The 23,492-nt window shown below is 44.7% G+C and overlaps 1 protein-coding gene across 2 annotated transcripts in view; it reads left to right on the forward strand.

The window, feature by feature from the left end:
* Positions 1-1,374: 1,374 nt before the first annotated feature.
* Batf (basic leucine zipper ATF-like transcription factor) overlaps positions 1,375-23,492 on the forward strand; it is a 28,464-nt gene continuing 6,346 nt past the window's right edge. The window contains exons 1-3 of one of the 2 annotated variants that reach the window (XM_090344511.1): positions 1,375-1,880; positions 4,061-4,443; positions 6,896-7,000. In XM_090344511.1, the coding sequence (XP_090200637.1) occupies positions 4,381-4,443; positions 6,896-7,000 (168 nt within the window). In that variant the 5' untranslated portion in view covers positions 1,375-1,880; positions 4,061-4,380. The remainder of the gene's footprint in view (positions 1,881-4,060; positions 4,444-6,895; positions 7,001-23,492) is intronic. The other variant, XM_090344512.1, reaches the window with a different exon arrangement.

Below are 23,492 nucleotides of genomic sequence, written 5' to 3' on the forward strand. Positions count from 1 at the left end.
ATTAATCACCAGAAAACGGGAAGTGGGGCTGTGGCTCTAGGGGTAGGGCAGTAGCCTTGAGCTGAAGAGTTCAGGGACAGCACCCAGGCCCAGAGTTCAAGCCCCATAACCCACAAACAAAACAACAACAACAAAACAAAACAAAAATAAGCTGAGTATAATTATACATACCTGTAATCTCAGCTACTCAAGAGACAGAGGTAGGGGAAACAATGTCTGAGGCTGGCCTACAAAAAAGCATGAGTCCTTAATCTGAAAAACAAACTAAAGGAAAAAAAAAACAAAAACCGGGCTGAGGGTGTGGGTTAAGTGGCAGAGTGCTTGCCCAGTATGAGACCCCGAGTTCAAGCAGGAGTAGGAAGAGTGAAAATGAAGTCCATTTGCTACAGTGTATCCTGCTGGTTTGAAATAAGGCTGTGGTGTTATGACAGCGATTACCATAGCGCTGGTGGCTGTGCCCCTAAACCCTTGTAGTGTCCCCCCTCCCCTTCCCACTTGTCATCTACCCAACAACCAAAGCATCATTTGTTTGGGACAGCAGGTTCAGGGCTGCCATTGATTATAAATCATTCCAAACTGTCAGGAGACAGCTGCCTTAAGCTAGAGCAACACAAGTGTTTCCTTTTTAATTTAGCCAACACTTGGGATGTTCACCCTGTGCCAGACCTTGTTCTAGAGAATGTCACAGCAGCCTCCCATAGATAGAGGTAGCAGTGGAGGCACAGAAAGGTTAAGTCACTTGTCCTATATAGTAAGTAGAGAAGCAGGCCTAGGGCAGCAGAATCTGTTGCTCTCTGCCCCATGAAATACTAGCATCTAAACTACTGAGGAAGTCAGAGTAGATTCTAGCATGCTGGGTCCCCTCCCACATGTACATCTGGAGGAACAGAGGCCCAGAGAGCTGAGGAGACCTTCCTGAGGTCATTAAGGCAGCCAGGGGCAGAAACTGGACAAAAAGGCTGCTCCTGGGCCGGGAGTTTGGCCTAGTAGTTAAAGTGCTTGCCTAGCATGCATGAAGACCCGGGTTCGATTCCTCGGTACCACATACATAGAAAAAAGTCGGAAGTGGTGCTGAGGCTCAAGTGGTAGAGCTCTAGCCTTGAGAAAGTCCAAGGACAGTGCTCAGGCCCTGAGCTCAAGCCCAGGACTGGCAAAAAAAAAAAAGGCTGCTCCTGTTCTTTACCTCAGGCTGTTTCCCTCAGCTACATGTTCCCTGAGAAGCCAGCTTTGGAAGTGTGGTAGAACACACACCTGAGGCCACTTGCCAGCCGCCACGTGTGGGTGCCATCTTGGAATTATTATTCTTTGGATGATGATTACCCAGACACCAGCTTGAGAGCCACCATGTAAGTGACCCTGAACAGAACTCCTGCCCAGCTCTTCCTAGATTCCTGTGCAGAGAGATAGACGCTTATTGTTAAAGCTGCTGAGCTGGAGTTATTTGTTGTGTGGTCATAGATAAGTGGGGAGGCTTTGCTCAATCTCCGAGTACTCTGTGAAGAACCTTTTGAGCAGGCGTGCAGTGTGCTCATGTGCCAATACTGGGACTAAAATGCAGAACCTGGCTACCGTCCCTTAGCTTTTTTTTTCCATTCAAGGCTGGCTTGGTAGCACTCTCCCTCTTGAGCCACAGCTCTACCTCTGGCCTGCGATAGTTAATTAGAGACCAGAGTCTCAAGGTTGACTTTCAACCTTGAGCCTCACGTCTGTCTCTTGAGTAGTTAGGATGATAGGCACAAACCATCGGTGCCTGACTATCTTTTTGTTTTTGTTCTGAGCTTAGGCCTCCGGAGTCTTTGGTTACCTCTGTCCTTAGACAAGCAAGACTAGTGGAGGACAAGAGACCAGTCAGTTGTCTGCCACCCTAACAGCTGTCTGAGGTGAGGAGCCTAGCTGAGAATAGCCTCCCACAGCTTCCAGAACCTTCTCGATAACCTGGGATCTGAGAATCTGTTTATTTTAAGCTATCACATTTTCTTTTCTTAGTTTGCTACCAAGTAGACGCTAACCACATATACCATCTCATTTGGAGGAAAAGCCAAGTTGTAAACAAAAGTTTTTCTAACTCCATCCTCAGCGGCCCATGGCAGGATTACCTTCCTGGCTGTTCCTCGGGTGCTGTGCCACCTCACACCCTTGCTGAAGTCCTTGCTTGGCATGTTCCTCCCTTGGGTACCCCCACCCTTTACCTCCCTCCTTCGGGTCTCTGCTAAGATGCACCCTGTCACCCAGGCCTTCTTCAGGGCCATTCAGGAATGGCCACCATTGGCCCCTGGATATCCCTTACCCTACTCTGCTTCATCCCACAGCATTGCCACCTCCTTGTCTGCCTCCACCACAGAACCATAGCTTAATGAGGACATTATCTGGAGTCTAGATAATGGAGTGCTTTAGGGCCCCAACTTCCTGTCGATCCTAAACAGAAGCAAGGCAGGCATCTGATTTTGAGCCATACTTAGAATAAGACAATGCTTTTAAAAAGCTCGAGTGCCCGGGTGAGGATTGGCTTGTCATTGAAAACTCTGCCCACAGGCTGGAAATAAGGTTAACAATGCACTCTGCATCTCAGCCTCTCTGTGGTATGCTCTGCCCTGTGTTAGTCATGTGCTAATTTCATGCTATTTGTTACAGCCTTAATAAGAGTTTATTTGATTGCTCTGTGTGTGTGTGGGGGGGTGCGCGCGCACACGTGCATGCGCGTGTGCATGTACTGGGCCTTAAACTGCTCTTACTTGGCTTCTTTGCTCAACCTCAGTTCAACTTCTGGCTTGTTGGTGGTTAATTGGAGAAAAGAATCTCAGGGACTTTCCTGCCAGAGTTGGATTTGGACTGATTCTCAGCCTCCTGGGTAGCTAGGATTATAGTCAAGAGCTACCAGCTGGAGTGACTGGCTTCTGGCTTTCTTGTGCAGATGAAGGTCATGGAGCTCCAGGTCTGCCCAAGGTCAAAGCCATACTAAGGAGGCATCTTTTCTCTGGAGAGAAGAGGAGCTTTCATGAAGAGACTCAGGGCACGAATAAACTTCTCACCTCCCTATGGCTTTCAGATATCCCTGGCTGTTTTTGTCACTTGTGTGTGACCATATAGAAAGGACAATGCTCTTGAACCACTTTGGTTCCAGACCAGACTTCCAGTAGCTGGACTGTAAGTCAGTTAAAATAGGCTAGGCAGCTGCTTGCAGTTGAAAACCAGAAAGAAATTCCAGTCGTGGGGCTTTTTTTTTTTAACTTCTCAGTCATAGGGCTTGAACTCAAGGCCTGGGCTCTGTCCTTGAGCTCTTTTTCTCAAGACTAGTGCTTGCTATACCACTTTGAGCCTTGGCTCTATTTTCAGATTTCTGAGTGAGTGAATTAAAGATAAGAGTCTCTAAGAGACTTATCTCCCAAGCTGGCTTCAAACTGAGATCCTCTGGTTCACCGCTTTCTTCCCTTAGTCCTGGGGGTGGATGCAGTGCCTGAGTTCTGTCCTTGGGCTTTCTCAAGGCTAGTGCTCTACCACTTGAGCCACAGCACCATTTCTGGTTTTTTTTCTGTGGTACCAAGAAATCGAACCCAGGGCTTTGTGCATGCTAGGAAAGCACTCTACCACTAGGCCACACTCTGGACTCTTTTTTTTTTTTTTTTTTTTCAGTCAGAGTCTCACTGTGTAACCCAAGCTGGCCTTAAATTTACAGTCCTCCTGCTTCAGTGTCCTTCATGGCAAGATTGTAGACATGTTCAGAGGCATTTGTTTGTTTGTTTATTTGTTTATGTGATACCTAGAGATTGAAGTCAAGACCTTGAAAATGCTAGGCAATTGCTTGACCACTGAGCTACCTCTCCAGCTTATTGCTTTATTGTGGTCGCATGACAATGGAAACTCTTTCCCAAGTTGTTCTCTCTTTACCATGTTGACAGAAGATTGATTTGCTAATTCTGGTTGGGGTTTTTCCCTGCCTGGCTGTTTTTCTCTTTTCTCTTTATCAATTGAAGAGAGCTACTCTGCCTTTCAAACTGCCGGAAGATATCTGGGGTTTTATGTATTTTTTTTCTTTCACATAATTCTGTGGGTCTTTTCCCAGATATCTATTTTTCTCTCAAACTACCATCTAACTTGTTGAAGTTTCCGCCCATGTGACTTCCAGCATGAATTACCAGAAACCACAAGAGTCGGCGCGCGCAAGCCCCAAAGTGAGCGAGATGTCCCTTTGGGGAGCAGTCCCTCTGTACCCCAGAGTGAGGAAGACACAGGGGTCAGAAGAAGCTGCAGGACAGACAAGGGAAATACCTGTGGAGGCTGGAAGGCTGGAGACCCCTGATCGGTCAAGAAGGGAGGCCAGCTGGTGACAAGATTGCTCAGAGGCGACTGGAGCTGTGTGAGAGGGGCCGGAAGATTTCAGCCATGCCCCACAGTTCAGACAGCAGTGACTCCAGCTTCAGCCGCTCCCCTCCTCCTGGCAAGCAGGTACGGTGCCCTTTCCCTCTCCCCTACTTTCTGATTGTCCGAGGAAAGGGGACACATTGGAGGGGCAGGCTGCCTGTCCCTCCCTGGGAGCTGCGGAGGGAGGAAGTGGCTTGTGGCACAAGCACGCTATAATAGACTCTAGGCACACCATTTGCAATGAAGCTGTGCAAGTGATAGATCCTGTCCCCCCCCCCCCCCCGTCAACCCCCCCCCAACCCCCGGCCAATCTGGTGGTATCTCCTAGCCTCTGCCTTGCTGGGATTCTTACCAAAGGCCTCAAAGGAAAGGGTCTATCATTCTACAAGGAAATTTCTAGTGGGTGCTGGCATGTATCACCTAAATCCTAGAGATGTAGTTTTCCAGGAAGAGCCAACAGGGCTCTTTTGATGACCAAAGAAGTCATCAAAAAGTATAATAATAATAATAATAGAAAAGGGCAAGTTATCTAGAAGGAGGAGGAATGCACACAGTAGGATCATGTACCACAGGTACCAGCTCTGACTAACCCAGACAGTATGATGGGGATGGGAGGTTTGCTGGAGCCAGCGGCGCCCCTATCCCTGTGGCTTCTGGAAGGAGGAAAGGGATAAAGAAGGAAGTGGCCTTGGAGACAGTCACTAGTCACTAGTCTCAGCTCCAGCAGGACCTGCAGGGAGGGATTCTAGGAGCTTAGAATCCAGGTTGACTTCCGAAGTTCTCAGCATGAGGGTTGCTAGAAAATACAGCTTCTGAACTCTCTCTCTATTACATTTTTAACATGTCTCACTATAGGAAGAGTTCTTCCTTTTAGCCAACCTATATCCATGGACTAAAATCATCTCCACCTCTATGGTTTTCTTTCCTTAAGCACACATACCCAAGGGAACTCTCAAAATATAACATCTATCACCTATCACAAGCACTCAGATGAAGAAGTTCCATTGAAGGCCACTAGAGGGAGGACAATCCAGCCTCTGGCCAAGTTGGCATCACACTGTCTAGAAATCTGGACTTTGCTCTTCTTAGAAAGGAAGTTCTCGTGGCTTCCAGAGTAGCTTTCCCGCCACCCTCTTCCTTAGAACATGTGCTTCCCATCTAACTCAATGACCTGGACATATTAAGCTCCAGGAGTGCAGTATTGTAAGGGAAGCTGTGCCCCTCCTGCCTGCAGGGCTGTGTGAGGAAAGAAGCTGTGGGAGGGATTCTTTCAGGTATCCTCACTAACCTGCAGTATCAGGGGGCAAACCTGGCCAAGTAGAGGACATGCCCTTCTGTGGGGTACAATTACAGGACACCCAATTCCCTTATCCTCCCAAACACCCATCCATGACCCACCAAAGAAGATAGCCTCCTCTTTAATTAATGGAGTTCTTTTCGGCATCATATTTGTATGAGACTCAGGGACAGGGGGAAAATCAAGATGGCTAAGGTCAGGGCCAGGGGGGAAGGCTAATGGAATGAAAGAAGGAAAAGAAAAGAGGTTAAGCTTTCTGCTCAGGGGTGCAGCAGAACCCTCCCCCAACCCTGGTTACAAGGAGTGGATTTGCTGGTGGTGAGAGGCTCTTGGAAAAACTTCCAGCCTCAGCATTAGAAGAGAGCACATTCCAGATGAGATACTGCTGTGAGCTCATGGACCAGATCTGAGAGGCTCGGTGTCCTCTCACGTAAAATAGAAATGCTGGTATCTGTTTCACAGAACAGAGAACTAAACGAGAATGCCAGGCAGGCACTGAACTGAAGGCAGGCACATACTAGGTATTAAACAAAAGTTCTGGGATGCTGCTGGCTCAAGCCTGTAATCCTAGCTACTCAGAAGGCTGAGATTTCAGGATCATGGTTCAACTTCAGCCCAGGCAGGAAAGACCAGGAGGCTCTTATGTTCAATTAAGCTCCTGAAAACCAGAAATAGAGCTAGGGTTCAAAGTGGTAGTGTGCTAGCCTTGAGCAGAAAAGCTGAGGAACTGTGCTTAGGCCCCGAGTTCAAGCCACATGAGTGGAAAAAAAAAAAAAAACAAGAAAAACCAGAATGAGAGGGAGAGGGTACATACAACAACTCTGAAAAGAGCAGAAGTGCTGAAATACTTGTATAACCAATTTTGTAAAAAAACAAAACAAAACAAAAACAAAAACAAAAACAGCCCTACACAGGCCTCAGGGACTCTAGGTTCTTCCCTATAGCTTTTGACCTAAAAAGGCATAGAGATGCCTGAGGATGTACAGCAGAGTATGACAAAGAACACTTTTTTGTGTGCACACAAAAGTGTGTATGTGTGTATGCAGGTTTTTGGTAAATGGGTAATGACGGTATATGAAGAGATGAAGACATGGGAGGATAGGTGGATAGATGGATGGATGGACCAACAGAAGGACAAGGACAGAAGGAAGAATAAACAGACGAGTACCCCAAAAGCCTGTTTGAACTCAGAAAAAAATTGAGGAGACTTGCCTAATTCTCATCATCTCTGCTTCTCAGGACTCATCCGATGATGTGAGAAAAGTTCAGAGAAGAGAGAAAAATCGCATTGCTGCCCAGAAGAGTCGACAGAGGCAGACACAGAAGGCCGACACCCTGCACTTGGTAAGCATGACCAGCGTTCTTCCCATTCTCCTGGGCTTCAGACTTGGCTGTACACAGCCACAGCCTTCCAGGGACACATATGTGGGGGGAGTCAGATGGCAACAGCAATGGGGTGCAGTGTGTAGGGAAGACCCTCCTCTGACTATATTGAAAACCCCCGCAGCAGAACATGGCCAGGAGTCTGGACAGAGTTATAAGTTATTCTTCCTGGAAGGCCCCAGGAGTAGATGAGTTAAGTGTTTGTAGCCCAGAGGCTGCTCAGAGAGAGCTCCGAGCCAGTGCAAACAGAAGGGACTGGATTTTGAAAGGACCCTGGAAGTTGCTTTGGGGGTCCTATTGTGTGTGTGCCAGGCCCCCCCATAATCTCTTATATTTTGGAGGGCATCAAAATGGTCACTCAACTGTCCTTGCATTTGGGACAAAGAAGATCTGTAGGATACAGTACCTTTACTTCTGTTTCTTATATACTCTTGAAGCTTTGTGTTGCGATTTCTCTTGGTAATGATATGGCAAGGGATCTGTGAAGGCTGGACTTTCTGAGTGCTGTCACTTTCCTCCAATGCTTTCCACCCTGGTTACATAGCCATTAGTCCCAGACTTTTGTAGAGAAGGCATGATGCTTGGCTCAAGCAGTCCCAGAGCCCTGATGGAAGCAAACTGAAGCTCTACTGGAGGTCAGAAACCCCATCAGTGTCTCTAAACCGTGGTTGTAATTTAAACTTCTCTCTGTATCTCACCGCTGTCCACCTCAGCTTTCTGTCCTTTGCCCCTCATTTGGTCTTCATCCAACTTGTCCTACTTTACTGCTTCTGTCCCTTCTGCCCCCTTCATCCTTTCCTCCAGCAACTCCATCTTCAAGTCCTTCCTGTGGATACATTGCCATACCTCTAATATTCTAGAAATTTTTTTCCATGATAGACAGTGCAATGGAAACAGACATTGAATAAGTTTTATTTATATGAATTATTAACATGACACTTGGCCAGACCGCATGGCTATTTTAACATTATCAAGAATAAGTAACATGTAGTCAAATCATACCTGTAATTTTAGCTACTCAGGGCTAGAAGTTTGGCCTAATGGTTAGAGTGCTTGCCTAGCATGCACAAAGACTCAGGTTCATGTGGAAGGGTATCAATGTATGTGAATTAATGCACCTTCTGTTTGGCAAATATCATATAACCCTTTTATTAAATACAATAAAAAATAAATAAAAAATTAAAAAAATAAAAGTAAAAAAAAAAACAAAAAAACAAAGACTCAGGATCAATTCCTTGGTATCTCATACATAGAAAAGCTGGAAGTGGTGCTGAGGCTCAGGTAGTAGAGTGCTAGCCTTGAGGAAAGCCGAGGACAGTGCTTAGCCTCTGAGTTCAAGCCCCAGGACTAGCCAAAAGAAAAAAACAATCTTAGCTAACCAGGAGGCTGGGATCTAAGGACTATGATTTGAAGCCAGCCTGTGCAGAAAAGACTGTGAAACCTTTTTTTTTTTTTTTGGTCTGTCATGGAGCTTGAACTTTGGGCCTGAGCGCTGACCCTGAGCTCTTCAGCTCAAGGCTACTGCTGTACAACTTGAGCCCCAGCACTGCTTCTGATTTTCTGGTGGTTAATTGGAGATAAGAGTTCACAGGTTTTCATACCCAGACTGGCTTTGAACCTCAATCCTCAATCTCAGCCGCCTGAGTAGCTAGGATTACAGGCGTGAGCCACCAGTGCCTGGCAAGACTGTAAGACTTATCTGGAATTAACCACCAAAAATCTGGAAGTGGATCTGTGGTGTAAGTGATAGAATGCCAACTTTGGGCAAAAACACTAAGTAACAACATCCAGAACCCCTCCCCCCCCAAACACATGAATAAGTTAGACTTCATTTTAAAAGAAAAAAAAGTTTCTTCTTTAAACTTTGTAAAAAAAAAAACTGTGACTAGAAGCACTAACATGGCCAGCGTACTTGTGGTGTATTTGAAATGTACTCAGTGTCTCCTCATTGCACACAGATGTAGTTTTTCATTCCCAAGTGTACATCAAATTGAAAAGAGGAATCATTAAATTGCCGTGGCCTCTGCCACTCATTCTCAGGATCTCTTGCTGGCTTAGAGTCTCACAACACTTTCACTACTTAAACATGAACCTCTGTAATTGCTCATTTCCTCTGTCAGAGTCTCAGGCTAAAATATAAACTTAAAAGGATAGAATCCTCCCTTTGGGGCAATCAGACAATGTCCTTGATAGACAAACAACTATGTAAGTCTTATAAGTCTGTCCTTTTTTATGAGTGTGCTAGGACTGGGACTTGAACTTAGGGCTTCCTGATCTTGCTTAACTTTTTTGCTTAAGCCTGGTACTCTACCACTTGAGCCACACCTCCACCCTGGCTTTTTTTTGCTGGTTAATGAGAGATAAGCATCTCTAAGATTTAGTTGCCTGGGCTAGCTTCAAACCTCAATTTTTTTTTTCTTTCCTTCTTTCTTTTCTTTTTTTTTTTTTTCTTTTATTTGTCATGGGACTTGGACCCCAGGCCTGGGCGCTATCCCTGAGCTCTTCAGATCAAGGCTACTGCTCTATCCCTTAAGCCACAGCATCACTTCCAGTTTTCTAGTGGTTAACTGGAAATAAGGGTCTTGCAGTTTTTCGTGCCTGGGCTGGCTTTGAACCTTGATTCTCAGATCTCAGCTTCCTGAGTAGCTAGGATTACAGGCGTGAGCTACTAGCCCCAGCCTTAATTCTCTATTCTTAACCGCCTGAGTAGCTAGGATTACAAGTAGAAGCCACCAACATTCTGCCAAGCTTATACTATTAAAAGAGGAAGAAGTGGAAAGTACATTGAAAAATAAAGAATATTGAACGCCCCAGCTCTGCTTGGAATAGCGCTTGAACCCGTGCCCTCTGCATGAAGAACTCAGGGACATTTCTCTGTGTCCCCTACACTTGTACTTCCTTCTGGCAGAATGAGGCTATCAAGAGCTGCCTCACAGAGAGGGTACAGATAAAAGGCTCAGCACAGGCCAGGCATGGGCGGCTCATGCTTGTAATCGTAGCTATGAAGGAGGCTGAGATGGAAGGAGCATGATTTAAAGCCACCCGAGCGGAAACGTTTGTGAGACTCAGCCCTCCAATTAACTATCAAAAAGGCTGGAAGTGGCACTTTGGCTCAAGAGGTAGAGTGCTGGCCTTGAGTAAAACAAGAAGCTTAGCGACAGTGCCCAGGCCCTGAGTGTAAGCCCTACGACTAGCACTGAAAAAAAAAAAAGGCTCAACAGGGCCTGGCATGTAATAAATATTCCAAGATCTCAAATGCTGTAAGAGCCATGATTGTAGCTATCAATGTAAGAAACCAGAAATGAACCACAGCTAAAATTGGACATACACACACACATACACATTTTCACAGAATCTCAGGGCTGAGGCATGTTTTGAAAACTAGAAAGTTTAGTTGGGAGCTGGTGGCTCATGCTTGTAATCCAAACTACTCTGGAAGCTGAGATCTGAGGGTCGTAGTTGAAGCCAGTCTGGGCAAAGAAAGTCTGTAAGACTCTTATTTACTTATTTGTAAGTCCTGGGGTTTAAACTCAGGGCCTGAGCACTGTCTTTGGGCTTTCTCAAGGCTAGAGCTCTATTACTTGAGCCACAGCACCACTTTTCAGTTCTTTCTATATATGTGGTAGCAAGGAATCCAACCCAGGTCTTCGTACATGCTAGGCAAGCACTCTACCACTAGGCCAAACTCCCGGCGCTGTAAGACTCTATCTAAAAAAAAAGAACTACCAAAAATCTGAAAGTAAAGCTGTGGCTCAAGTGGTAGAGCATTATCCTTGAGCAAGAAAAGCTCAGAGATAGTACCTAGGCCCTGAGTTCAAGCTCTTGGACCAGCACCAAAAAAGAAAAAAGAAAAAACAAATCCAGAATGTTCAGACAGGAATCCTCTGCAACATTCCTGGCAAAGGATCTTCACCATGCCTGCTCCCTTCTAGTGACAGAGGAATGGAAAGTCACCTCCCAACTCAAGCCCTGTGCTGATTCTGTATGGATATGACTCACAGGCCTTTGTCTAAACCCTTGGAGGGAGATCAGTGGGCAGACAACTATATCTGTCTCTTGGCTGTAGTGAAGTGGTATTGGGTTTTATCTGACACAGCCATCTCTCTGTAAGAGGTTGGATTTAAGCCAGTTGTGTCCGTTGCGATGACATTCAGGTAATATGTAGAGCATGGGTATCTTGGAGCTGATATAGCTACATTAAAACCCCAGCCTCAGTCTCTAGAACACAAACAAACTCCTTCTTGACTCTTTTCCTTTGAGCAGAGAAGCATTTGTCTTTGTGTGTGTGTGTGTGTGTGTGTGTGTGTGTGTGTGTGTGTGTGTGTGTGTGTGTGTGTGAGAGAGAGAGAGAGAGAGAGAGAGAGAGAGGGGGCGGGAGGGAGGGAGAGAGAGAGAGCACGCAAGGGAGAAAGAGAGAGAACGAGCACACTGGGGCTTGAATTCAGAGCCTGGGAACTATCCCTTAACGTTTTGACCAAAGCTGGCAGGCTACCACTGGAGCCACAGCTCTGTTTCTGGCTTTCTGTTGGGTATTGGAGATAAGCATGTCTCCAATTTGTCTGCCTAGGGCTTGCTTTGAATCTGGATCCTCAGCTCCTAGCTGCTTGTGTAGATAGGACTGTAAGTGTAAGCCACCACTGTCCAGCTGTCTTTGTTTTTCACCCAGTAAATAGGTTACAATCTACAATGTGAGCTTGTGGATGACTGTCAGTATTCTTGCTTTTGGCAGCGATATGTACATTCCTATCATGAGATAGAGGGTTTGGTGGAGATTTGAACTGTCTATCTCTTCTGTCACCCTTGTTCTCATGTATTATTCATTTCACTATGTTTATAATTCCTCTAGAAAAACTTCTGTGTACTGCCAGTGCCTTGACTTTCAAGGCTGGGTTTGCCCTTGACTCTTTCCCAAGCTTGCTCCACAAACTAAAGTTCTACAACCCTCCCAACCCTCAGATATAGCCATAGGACTCATCTTCCAAGGCTATTTACACTGCAGAATTGGAGAATCTTGAGACTACAATATCAAATACGCACTCGTATTTCCTCTTAGGATTCTAGCCTCAACTAAGCTGGCATGACACTCTTTCCTTGCCTCTAATTGTTCTTACTATTATCTATCCTATATTCCCAATCATCTCAATCCTCCAGTGAGACTGTGGGTAGGGGACATGCTATTGAACATTTAGTATATATATCCTATTCTGGCTTTTGTCTATGGACATTGTGTTGTGTATATTTTGTTTTGTTTGTGTCCTTCAGCCTGGGCACTGCCTCTGAGCTGTTGGGCTCAAGGCTAGCTCTCCACCATGTGAGCCACACGGAGATAAGAATTTCACAGAATTCTGCTGGGGTTGGGTTTGCACCAGGGTCCTCTGATCTTGGCCTCCTGAACAACTGGGATTACAGATGTGAGCCTGACAGGGCTTGCACTGCTATTAAAGTGGCAGAGTGTGGGGAAGGAGCTGCTCATGATTGTGGCACCGTGTTCTCAGCACTGACTGACCCCAGGTCAAGTAGATCAGGTAGTTCTTCATATTTTTTTTATTTTTTTATTGTAATTAATAGAAGGGTTACATGACATTTGCCAGATAGAAGGTGCGTTAATTCACATTCATTGATACCCTTTCACATGTCTTGGTACCCGTTTCCCTCCCCCCGTAGTTCTTCATAATTGTGAAAGACGTAGGATAATCCCTTAGGCCTAGTAACAGGTATAATACACAGACATTTCAAACAGTGAGAGAATTGTTCAACAGAGTTTGGAAGACTGGCAAGTTACTTGAGGGGGAAAGGAACAAAAACAAAGGCTTAATCCTTCATTTCTTATATAGCATACACATAAATATTTTGTGTGTGGCAGGGGAGGTGTGGGACTTGAACTCTGGGCCTGGGCACTGTCCCTGAGCTCTTCAGCTCAAGGTTACTGCCCTACCCCCTGAGCAACAGTGCCACTTCTGGTTTTCTAGCGGTTAATTGGAGATAGGAGTCTCACAGACTTTATTGCCCTGCCTGGCTTTGAACCGCAATCCTCAGATCTCAGCCTCCTGAGTAGCTAGGATTACAGGCATGAGCCACTGCACCTGGCTATAAATATTTAATTAAGAAATTTTATTATCTTTCAGTTGTTGCATAAGGGAGTTTCTGTTTAACATATCAGTTAGTGTATGATGCATCTTGATCAATGTCAGCCCTTCCATTAAATAGAAATACCTATTTTTTAGAAATTAATATTTTTTAAAAAAACTAAAGAGATTGGAAAAAACTCAAGTATATCCTGAAAAGAAATCTTTTTTTTTTCCAAATAAAATACAAAACCCTAAAGTGGCGCTGTGGCTCAAAGTGATAGAGTAGTAGCCTTAAGCTGAAGAGCTCAGAAACAGTGCCCAGGCCCAGAGTTTGAGCCCCAATGAACAAAAAAAAAAAACCCCAAAAAACAAAAAAACTCAAAACAAAACCCTGGAGGCATAAGGAAAAGAGTGATATGTTACTTTAATTTTTTCATTGTTGTTATAAAGATGATGAACAGAGAAGGTACAGTTACTATGTATTACCTTTATACATACATGCCTGTAATCCTAGCTATTCAGGAGGCTGAGATCTGAGGATCATGGTTCAAAGCCAACCCTGGCCCGAACGTCCATGAGACTCTTAACTCCAATTATCAACCAGAAAACCAGAAGTAGTGACATGGTTCAAAGGGATAAATCCTTAACCTTGAGTGAAAAAGCTCAAGGACAGAGCCTAGGCCCTAGTTTAAGCCCCATGACCAAGGCATATGCACACGGGCACACACACACACACACATGTGAAGTGAAAGTTTCTAGGTAACACAGAACACTAGATACCAAATCAAAGGCAAATAACAAACTGGGGGGAAATAGTTGTGATACTTATAACCAAGAAAGACATGTTTACTTAATACATAAAAGCTCTTATGAACAGGAAAATGATTAATAGCTTGGAGGAAAAATAAGAAATTAGTATGAATAGACAAATTTCAAGAAGGAATGGCAAATAAATATGTGAAGATAGGAAAATAGGGAAATGCTAATTAAAGCAAAAGTGAGATTTCTCTGCTAGCTTGGCTGAGATGAAAACCTCTGCTAGTACATAGGCAGTAAAGAAGCAGGGACAGCAACCCCAAAGAGGACAGTTGCACGGTGTGCAATCAGATTATAAGGCTATACACCCTACATTTCAGCAATTTGCCACAACAACCCACAGATCAGACAGTTCTGTGGAGTGAAAGATTACTTCTTTTTGGAGAGAGGGGTTGTCAAACTTAGGGCCTCACACCCTGGTTTCACATTTTCACTCCAGGATGGCACTCAACCACTTGAGCCACTCTTCCACTTCTGAGGGTAGTTAATGAGACGTAACAACCTCGTCGACTTTTCTGTTTAGGCGGGCTTTGAACCTTGATTCTCAGATCTTAAGTTTGCAGAGTAGTTAGGATTACAGGTGTGAGTCATCCGTTTTTATAATTAAGACTGGAAACCAGCTAAATAGCTGGCAGGAAATGAGCGACTGAATCAATTATAGTTTGTCCAGTCAGTGAAATACTATGATGGGATTACAATAATAAATGACATGTGAAGGTAGAGATGCCGGGTGCAGGGCCCTGGTGTTGACAGGTCTCTGGTTTTAAGTTTGGCACTGGCAGCAAGTTAGACAATGCCGGGGCAAAATCTGGAAGCTGGAAACCTTGGTGCTTTTTCAGATGGGGAATGGCCACGTGCTTGTGGAGGGCTAATTCCCACAGGAGTTTTAGAAAAGGGTTGAGGAACCGGGGCCTGAAGGAGAGGCTCAGTGGTAGAGCACTTGCCTAGCAAGTCTGAGTCTGAGTTTAAGCAAAGAGGGGAAAAATGGAAAAAGAGAGGTTTACAAGTTCTTGGGTATATATTTACAGTATTTACAGAGGCCAATCAAATAATAGAGAAAGAAAATGTTAATATCCGGGCCTACCACAATTGCTTTTGGGGCACACAGCTATCGCTATAAATCTACTGATGCCGTTTTACAAGCAGCTTCATAGCAATGAATACTAACCTTTTATGCAAGATAATCTTTGAGACAGTAATTCTGCTCACAAGAGTTTGAATCAGAAGCTGGGTGCCGGTAGCTCAAGCCACTGCTACTTACTCAGGAGACTGAGATCTGAAGATCATGGTTCAAAGCCAGCCTCAGTTAAAAAAAAAAAAGGTCCCCACGAGAGAGCGTTAGCCTTGAGCACAAAGAGGTGCCTGTTGAGTTGATGTCTACAAGATGTTCTCAGTAGCATGGAAAGCCTTCTGTGGAGAAGAATGCTGTTCTGGTGGTTCCTTAGATTCCCCTGTAGGCCTCAGTATGGCCCCTGTTTGTGGCGGGATGGATTGGGTCCACAGGACAAAGACACATGTGGGAGCTTAGTAGAAGTCACATGATGGGAGCTTCCAGGGGAAATAAGAATTAGTCATACAACTTTGTTTATAGAAGCACGGAATTAAAAGGAAGTAGACATATCGGATAGGCCAGCCTGCATGTTACAAATGGAAATTCTTGTCTTTCTCTTGCTCTTCCTTAGTAATTGACAATGTGCAATATTAAATTGATATTAAGAAGCCTACATAAAACGAGTTGGCAAACTAAATTTTTTCATTGTGTGTGTATTTTGTGCTAGTCCTGGGGCTTGAACTCAGGACTTGGGTGCTGTCCCTGAATGTTTTTGCTCAAGGTTAGCACTCTACCACGAGCCACAGTTCCCCTTCTGGTGGTTAATGGAAGATAAGAGTGTCATGAACTTTCCTGCCCAGGCTGGATTTGAACGGTGATTCTCAAATCTCAGCCTCCTGAGTTGCTAGAATCACAGCAATAAGTCACCAACATTCAACATAATTTAAAAAAAAAAATGCTGCCAGGGAGTTTGGCCTAGCGGTAGAGTGCTTGCCTAGCATGCAAAAAGACCCAAGTTTGACTCCTCAGTACCACATACATAGAAAAAGCCACATGTGGTGCTGTGGCTCAAATGGTAGAGTTCTAACCTTGAGAAAGCCCCAGGACAGTGCTCAGGCCCTGAGTTCAAGCCACAGGACTAGGTAAAAAAAAACGTCCCCACACCCCAAATTATACCACTTAAATACTCCTCCATGCAAGTACAGCTTGCTTTAGACACTGTGGGAGTCGAGTCCCCTATGTTCTAGTAAAGTTTCTGTATGCATTTCCTCCTCCAGAAGAATGTTGGCTGCCTGCTAAAGTAATTGTGTCCTTTGTCTTCCACAATCTGCCTCCCAGGATTCCCTCCAAGGAAACAACTAACCAAACACAAAGCCCAGAATGTTCATAACCTATAATAGTGACATTTTGGCAGCAATTAAAATGTCCCACTTGAGAAGATGTTTTAAGTAAGTGGTGAGTCATACAAGTAAAAAGTAACCTTTAAAAATAATATAGTAGGGCCAGGAGTTTGGCCTAGTGGTAGAGTGCTTGCCTAGCATGCATGAAGGCCCAGGTTCAATTCCTCGGTACCACATACATAGAAAAAAGCTGGAAGTGGTGCTGAGGCTCAAGTGGTAGAGTGCTAGCCTTGAGAAAGTCCAAGGACAGTGCTCAGGCCCTGAGCCCAAGCCCAGGACTGGCAAAAAAATATATATATATATATATGTAGATAGATAGATAGATAGATAGAAGCCGGGTGCCGTGGCTCACACCTGTAATCCTAGCTACTCAGGAGACTAAGATCTGAGGACCATGGTTCAAAGCCAGCCCAGATTCTAAAGTCTTTGAGACTCTTATCTCCAATAAACCACCCCAAAACCAGAAGTGGCACTGTGGCTCAAATGGTAGGGTAGTAGCCTTGAGTTGAAGAGCTTAGGGACAGAGCCCAGAGTGGCGCTTAGGGAAAGTCCCACAATAGACAAAAAAAAAGTAAAAATAAAAATAAAAATAATACAGTAATGATGTAGCAGAGATAAAATTACAAAGAAGGCAAGATACGAACTGTGTATTATTATGATTGAGACTTTTGTAAAAGTAACTATGCATACTTGTTTTTAAAAGGAAAGATGACAGTGTGTGCACATTTTGAAGAGGTGTTTTTGGGTACTAAGATTGTGAGTGGTTTTTATGTGCTGGTCCTAGGGTTTAAACTTAAGGGCATATGTTGGCATTTTTTGCTCAAGGCTGGCACTATAACACTTGAGCCACAGCTCACCTCTATTCTGGCTTTTTGCTGGTTAATTGAAATTAATTATCTCCCAGATTTTCTGCTCAAACCTCGATTCTCAGATCTCAGCCACCAAAGTAGCTACGATTTCAGGTGTGAACTACCAGTGTTATATACGTAAGTGTTTTTAATTTTAAAAGAATCTTTGGCAGGCACGGTGACTCACACCTGTAATCCTAGCTACTCAGGAAGCTGAGATCTGAGGATCAAGATTCAAAGGCAGTCTAGGCACAAAAGGACCTGAGACTCTCATCTCTAACTAACCTCTAGAAAATGGCAAGTGGGGCTTGGCTCAAAGGTAGCCTTGAGCTGAAGAACCCAGGGACAGCGCCCAGGCCGAGTTCAAACCCCATGACCCACAAAAAAAAAATCTTTAGTGGAGTTATATTGGGTGTTTTTATGTGTATATGCCAGTTCTGGGGTTTTAACTCAGGGCTTGGGTTCTGTCTCAAAGCTTTTTCGCTTAAGGATAGTGCTACCATTTCTGGCCTTTTGCTGGCTAACAGGAGATAAGAGTATCTTGAATTTGTCTGCCTGGGCTGGCTTCGAACCCAGACCTTCAGCCTCCTGAGTAGTTAGAATTACAAGCATGAACCATTCATGTCCACCTGTGGTTTTACTTTTTTTAAAGAAGAAAATAGAGAATTGGATATCTAAAAACTTCTGGAGGAAAACAAAGAAGAGGTAAGGATGGCTGTCATTAATCTAGACTTTGGGGATAAAATTTGGTTAAAGTCCTTATTATTCTTCAAATGGACACATTTTGAGTTTTAAAAACCTATGTGTATATGTTGTAACCACGTGTGTGTGTTGTTTCTGTTGTTTTCTTTGTTAGTACTGGGGATTGAACCCAGGACATTGCGCTTGCTAGGCAAGTACTTTGCCACTCAGTTCCATCCCAGCTCACAATGGATACATTTTGAGAGTGAAAACAGACACTGATAAGTATCACAGCAGGGTGACAGGTGTGAACTGGGGACAGTCCCAGGAAACATCTAGTCACTGCTGCTGATTTAGGAAGGTGACTTATCACTTAGGAAAACCCAAGGGAAATGATACCAAGTTCAGAGCCAAAGTAACACTGAAAATTCCTAGAGCCTAAGGGCATTCTCCGGCCACTGATGACCCTGTAGCTAAAAATCTTCTCTGGATCCTTTGCAGAGACAAGATCCTGCCTCACTGTTGATGGAGAGTTTGGGAAGTTATTGAATACTGTCAACTCAGACCTGTGACCGGTGCAGGAGCTCACACTGGTCAGCTGAAATGATTCATTTGCTCAAAAAGGGTTTTTTGGGTCAGCCCTGGGGCTTGAACTTAAGACCTGGGCTCTGTTCCTGAGCATCTCTGTGCTCAAGGCTAGTGCTCTACCATTTGAACCACAGCACCACTTTCAGCTTTTTTTTGGAGTAATTTATTAGAGATAAGAGTCTCAAGGACTTTCCTGCCTGGGTTGGCTTTGAACTATGATCTTAGATCCGAGCCTCCTGAGTAGCTAGGATTACAAATGTGAGCCATCAATGCCTGGTTCAATCAGCTTTTACAAATTGTATTTTATGTAAGTAGTTGTGCAAAGGCTTTTCCTGTCAACAGGTCAAATTATTTGAGTACAATCTATCTTTTTTTTTTTTTTTGGCCAGTCATAGAGCTTGAACTCAGGGCCTGAGGACTGTCCTTGGACTTTTTCTCAAAGCTAGAGCTCTACCACTTGAGCCACAGCAATACTTCCAGCTTTTTTCTATGTATGTGGTACCAAGGAATCAAACCCAGGCCTTCGTGCATGCTGGGCAAGCACTCTACTACTAGGCCAAACTCCCAGCCCTGAGTATAATAATGTCTTCATCAGTAGCACCCCTTCCATCATTCTCCATTGAATAAGCTTCTTCAATGAAGGGCCCTGTTAGCCTTGCCACACCATAATCTTAGCAATGAGAACCATCCACACTTGCCTACAGATTATGGTGTGGCAAGGCTGACAGGGCCCTTCATTTCATGGTCCTTACATCCCATTTGGAAATCTAGATAACAGAGGAATGTATAAGCATGCTAACAGTATGAGGATAAGAATTTAGAATAATGACTAGCAAACGTGTCACCAAGAAAGTAATCAGGAAAGGCCAAAGCCAGGGTGAGACACTAGAAAGATACCTGGTAGTCTGCAGACTGGTCTGAGGGAGGAGTCCACAGCAAAGGAATTGTGCTGAGTGGAACAGGAACACGAATGAGGGCTGACCCTGACCCTGGATGGGGCTTTTATTTATTTAGTTTTTTTCTGAACCTAACTTCTGATGACAAAAATAGGAAACTTGAAACCCCACTGGGCTGTGTAAGAGTTTAAATGAGAGCGCAAGGACAAAGGCAAGACCAAAGCAATGTTTGTTTTTCCCTCTGTACCAGGGGAGAAAGCTGAGACTAAAGATTTAAGGTAGAGCCAGGCTCTGGTAGCTACTCAGTAGGCTGAGATCTGAGGATCAAGGTTTGAAGCCAATGTGGAAAGAAAAGTCCCCATGAGGCTTTTATCTCCAATTAATCACTCCAAAACCGTAAGTGGTACTGTAGCTCAAGTAGTAGAATGCTAGCCTTAAGTAGAAAAAGGTTCAGTGCTCAGACCCTGAGTTCAAGCCTCACAACCAAAACAAAAACAAAAAGTGATTTAAGGTAGGAGAGCTATGCACCAATATCTTACACCTGTAAGCCCACTTACTCAGCAGACTGAGTTCTGAGAATAGTGGTTCAAAGCCAGCCCAGGCAGGGAAGTCCATGAGACACTATGACCAATTAACCATGAAGATAGTGGAAGTGGAGCTACAGCTCAAGTGATAGAGGAAATCAGCTCAGGAATAACACCAGGCCCTGAGTTCAAGCCCCAAGACCAGTCCCCTACCCCCTAACCCCTCCTCAAAAAAAAAATTAAAGTAGAAGATCTGCTTCTGATTTGTTTTAAAAAAAAAATGCAGCAAGTCCAGCCTTTTTCTATAAATCAGTCTAGTGTATTTCTCATACCCAAACACTCTGGCCCTTCTTTCTGGTGGTTTATGACACTGTTAAGAACACCAGCTGTTTTACTGTCCAGTCTTTCAGCGGGACCACTCAAGTCTTCATTTGCTCTGTATGGGGAAAACAAGTTTGAGCTAGGGAAACCCCATACAGTTCCGAAAGTGCTGTTATTCTGGCTAGTCCAGCTGCATGGCTGGGCCTTCCCCAAAAATGATCCTCAGCCTTCTCTGTAACTATCCCAAGTTAGTTACTAACTTCTGCTGAAGTAGAAGCTATTAAAGTGACTGAGTGTAGGTCAAACATCCCCACCCCCAGGTCTCTGCTTAGAAGATTCCTTTTTCACAGGCACTTGTCAGATTTTAGTAAATTACAGGTTCTCCATTGGTAGTCAGGTAATATGATTTCTGGAATATCTACTCTGTGTCAATCATCATCATCATCATTATGAGCCTGAGCTCTTTAGCTCACAACTAGCACTCAACCACTAGAGCTACAGTGCCACTTCTGGTTTTCTGGTGGTTAATTGGAGATAATAGTCTCATGGTTTTTAGTGCCCACGCTGACTTTGAACCATGATCCTCAGATCTCAGCCTCCTGAGAAGCTAGGATTACAGGTGTGAGCCACAGGCGCCAAGCTCCAGCATTATTTTTGTCACTGAAGACAAAGACATGTAGGAAATTGAGATTTCATGGAACTCAATGACCCAAAGGAGAACTAATTTAATAAAGTTTTCATTAATAAGATCTGTACAAATCCCCTCTTTGGCTTTTCTGTCATAAGAATAAATTGTGCTAAGTGATTTTTTTTTTTTGGTCAGTCGTGGGACTTGAACTCTGGGGCCTGGGCATTGTCCCTGAGCTCTTCAGCTCAAGGCTACCACCCTAGCCCTGGAGCCACAGCCCCACTTTCCATTTTTTAGTGATTAATTGGAGATAAGAGTCTCTCATTCTTTAGTGTCTATTCTGGCTTTGAACTGTGATCCTCAGATCTTAGTCTCCTGAGTAGCTAGGATTACAGGCTTGAGCCACCACACTCGACTTATTATATTATCTTTTAAAGGACTCTGCTACAACTATGAATCTCAACCCATGTGAACACAAGGCTCTCTTGGGGAGTATTTTTTATATGCCTACAACCCATCTCAGAATACATAAATAGGAGTTTTAGAAGCTTGTGGGGAGGGGAGGGGGCAGTGTGAAGATGATAAAGAACTTTCTGGGTAATTATGGTCTGTATCCCAGGTAGAAGTTAGAGCAGGCACTTGCAGAGGAATGTGTGTCAAGTGAGTTTGGGGCAATTTTGTAGGTGTAATACTCAGATGCTCTGTCCCAGTGGTCCAATGGCTTAGAACAAAACAGACACTTCAGACCTTTGCTTTTGTGGCAGTTGTTCATTGTATGTTGGTTTGTTTTTTCAAAATTGGGTTTGCCCAAGGGAATCATCCTAAGTTGAGCTTTGGGTCAGGGTTGTGTTCAGGGACAAGTAACAGCCAAGACATTGAGTGGAGGTAACAGCAAGTCACAGTTTTATTTTTCTCATCTACAAACTCAGAAGTGGAGAGGGCAGGGAGAGGACAGGCTATGCCAGGAAAAACAAGCTCCTGCCATCCCCATACATGGCTTTCAGCTTCAAGAATCTAAGGTATAGCCTACAAAACTAAGAGTGAGGACAGGAGTGGCTGGGAGGGGTAGATGAGAATGTTGAAAGGGTGACATTCATAAACTCCTTTCTTTGAAGGGCAAACAATAACAATGGTAAAGGATAACAAAAAAGATTTTAAAAGAGAGAGAGAGAGAGAGAGAGAGAGAGAGAGAGAGAGAGAGAGAGAGAGAGAGAGAGAGAGGGACTGAAAGAGGGAAATATAGCTGTTGAACAGGCATGGACAGAGCATCCATCTGTGCTGAGAGAGGGTGGCCTTTGTTCTTGAGAAGAGACTTGGCCTTTTTAGTGGGAAAAGCTTTACCCTTCTCTCCCCACCATATTTCTACTTACGTTCTGATTGGTCAGAAACCTGTCACATGGCTACACCTGTCTGCAACGGAGCTTGGCTTGGATGGATCTTTCCCCAGTCTCTCTAGAGGAAGATGGAGGTGGGGATGGATGCTGAGTGAGCAGATGCTGTAGTGTTTTTCAGATTTTAAGTCAATGAAACATGCCAGCCAAAGAACAGCTTCTGACACCTTGATGGGCCCCAAGGGCATGTGGCTGAGCATTGGCTGATGACAAAGGCAGAGACAGCCTTACACCTGCAGAGTGAAGTTTTTTTCCAGACTCAGAATGAGAGGCAGGGGGTGGAAGCCTCAATTCTTCCCATGTGGGAAGCAGTGGGCTCCAGGAATAGTGGGCTTCACTCTAGCGTGGGGCCTCTCCATGGAACCAGACATAGCTGAGTGGCAGGGACAAACTTTGAGTCCCCCTGGGGCTTACCTTGTGTGGGTGGGAGTTTAAGGGTCACCTCACCCATAAATGATTGGCTGTTCCGACTCTGTGGAAGAGGACACACACAGCCACTCTTTCACTCTTCTGGAATCTGTCAGTAAATTCAAGGAGAAAGTCAGGCTGGCAGAGAGAGGATCAAGTCCAGCTCTGAATATATGGAGAGTCCCTGCCCAGCCTTGGGCCAGAGCCCAGCTAGGAAGTGCCACCCTGGTCTTCCTCTCAAATTGCTGGTGGGGTGGGGGTGGGAGTGGGGTTGTAAGGGAACTGTCAGGGGATTTCCCAACCTGCAAGAGCTCTTTGAGAGACCCCCCTGTTCAGCACCTCCAATAGGGGATTTCCCAAAATGTTCCCAGGACCCCAGGACGCTCCTCCTTTGCCATCCCCAGCCTTCTCCTGGCTCATTGACAAGAGCAGCCCCCTCCCACCAGGTGAGGTGAATTGTAAACATTAGCGCTGAGATTTGCATGTGGAGGGGAAAGGGTAGATGAAGGGACCTCAGGCCAGGGATGCGAATCACAGCTCATCAGGTTCTAACTGACTTCAGAGGCAGCTGAGCTGCACACTGAAGCCAGACGGCCTCAGTGCCCCTACTGGTGGCTGCAGCATACAAAAGCTGTGTGACCTTAAATAATACACTTGCTTTCTCTGTTCCTCTGTGAAAAGAGGATATTATCTGCCCATAAGGTATTGCAAAGATTAAATATGATAGTCATAAAACAGTGATTGACATGTGGGGACCTTCAATAAATATTCATTACTGTTTTCAACATAAGGTTCAATGATTTCTTCCCCCACTCCCATCTTTCAGTACTAGG

The sequence above is a fragment of the Megascapheus bottae genome, chromosome 14 (genome assembly GCF_031878675.1).
Source record: "Megascapheus bottae isolate mThoBot1 chromosome 14, mThoBot2.hap1, whole genome shotgun sequence".
Lineage (NCBI taxonomy): Eukaryota > Metazoa > Chordata > Mammalia > Rodentia > Geomyidae > Megascapheus > Megascapheus bottae.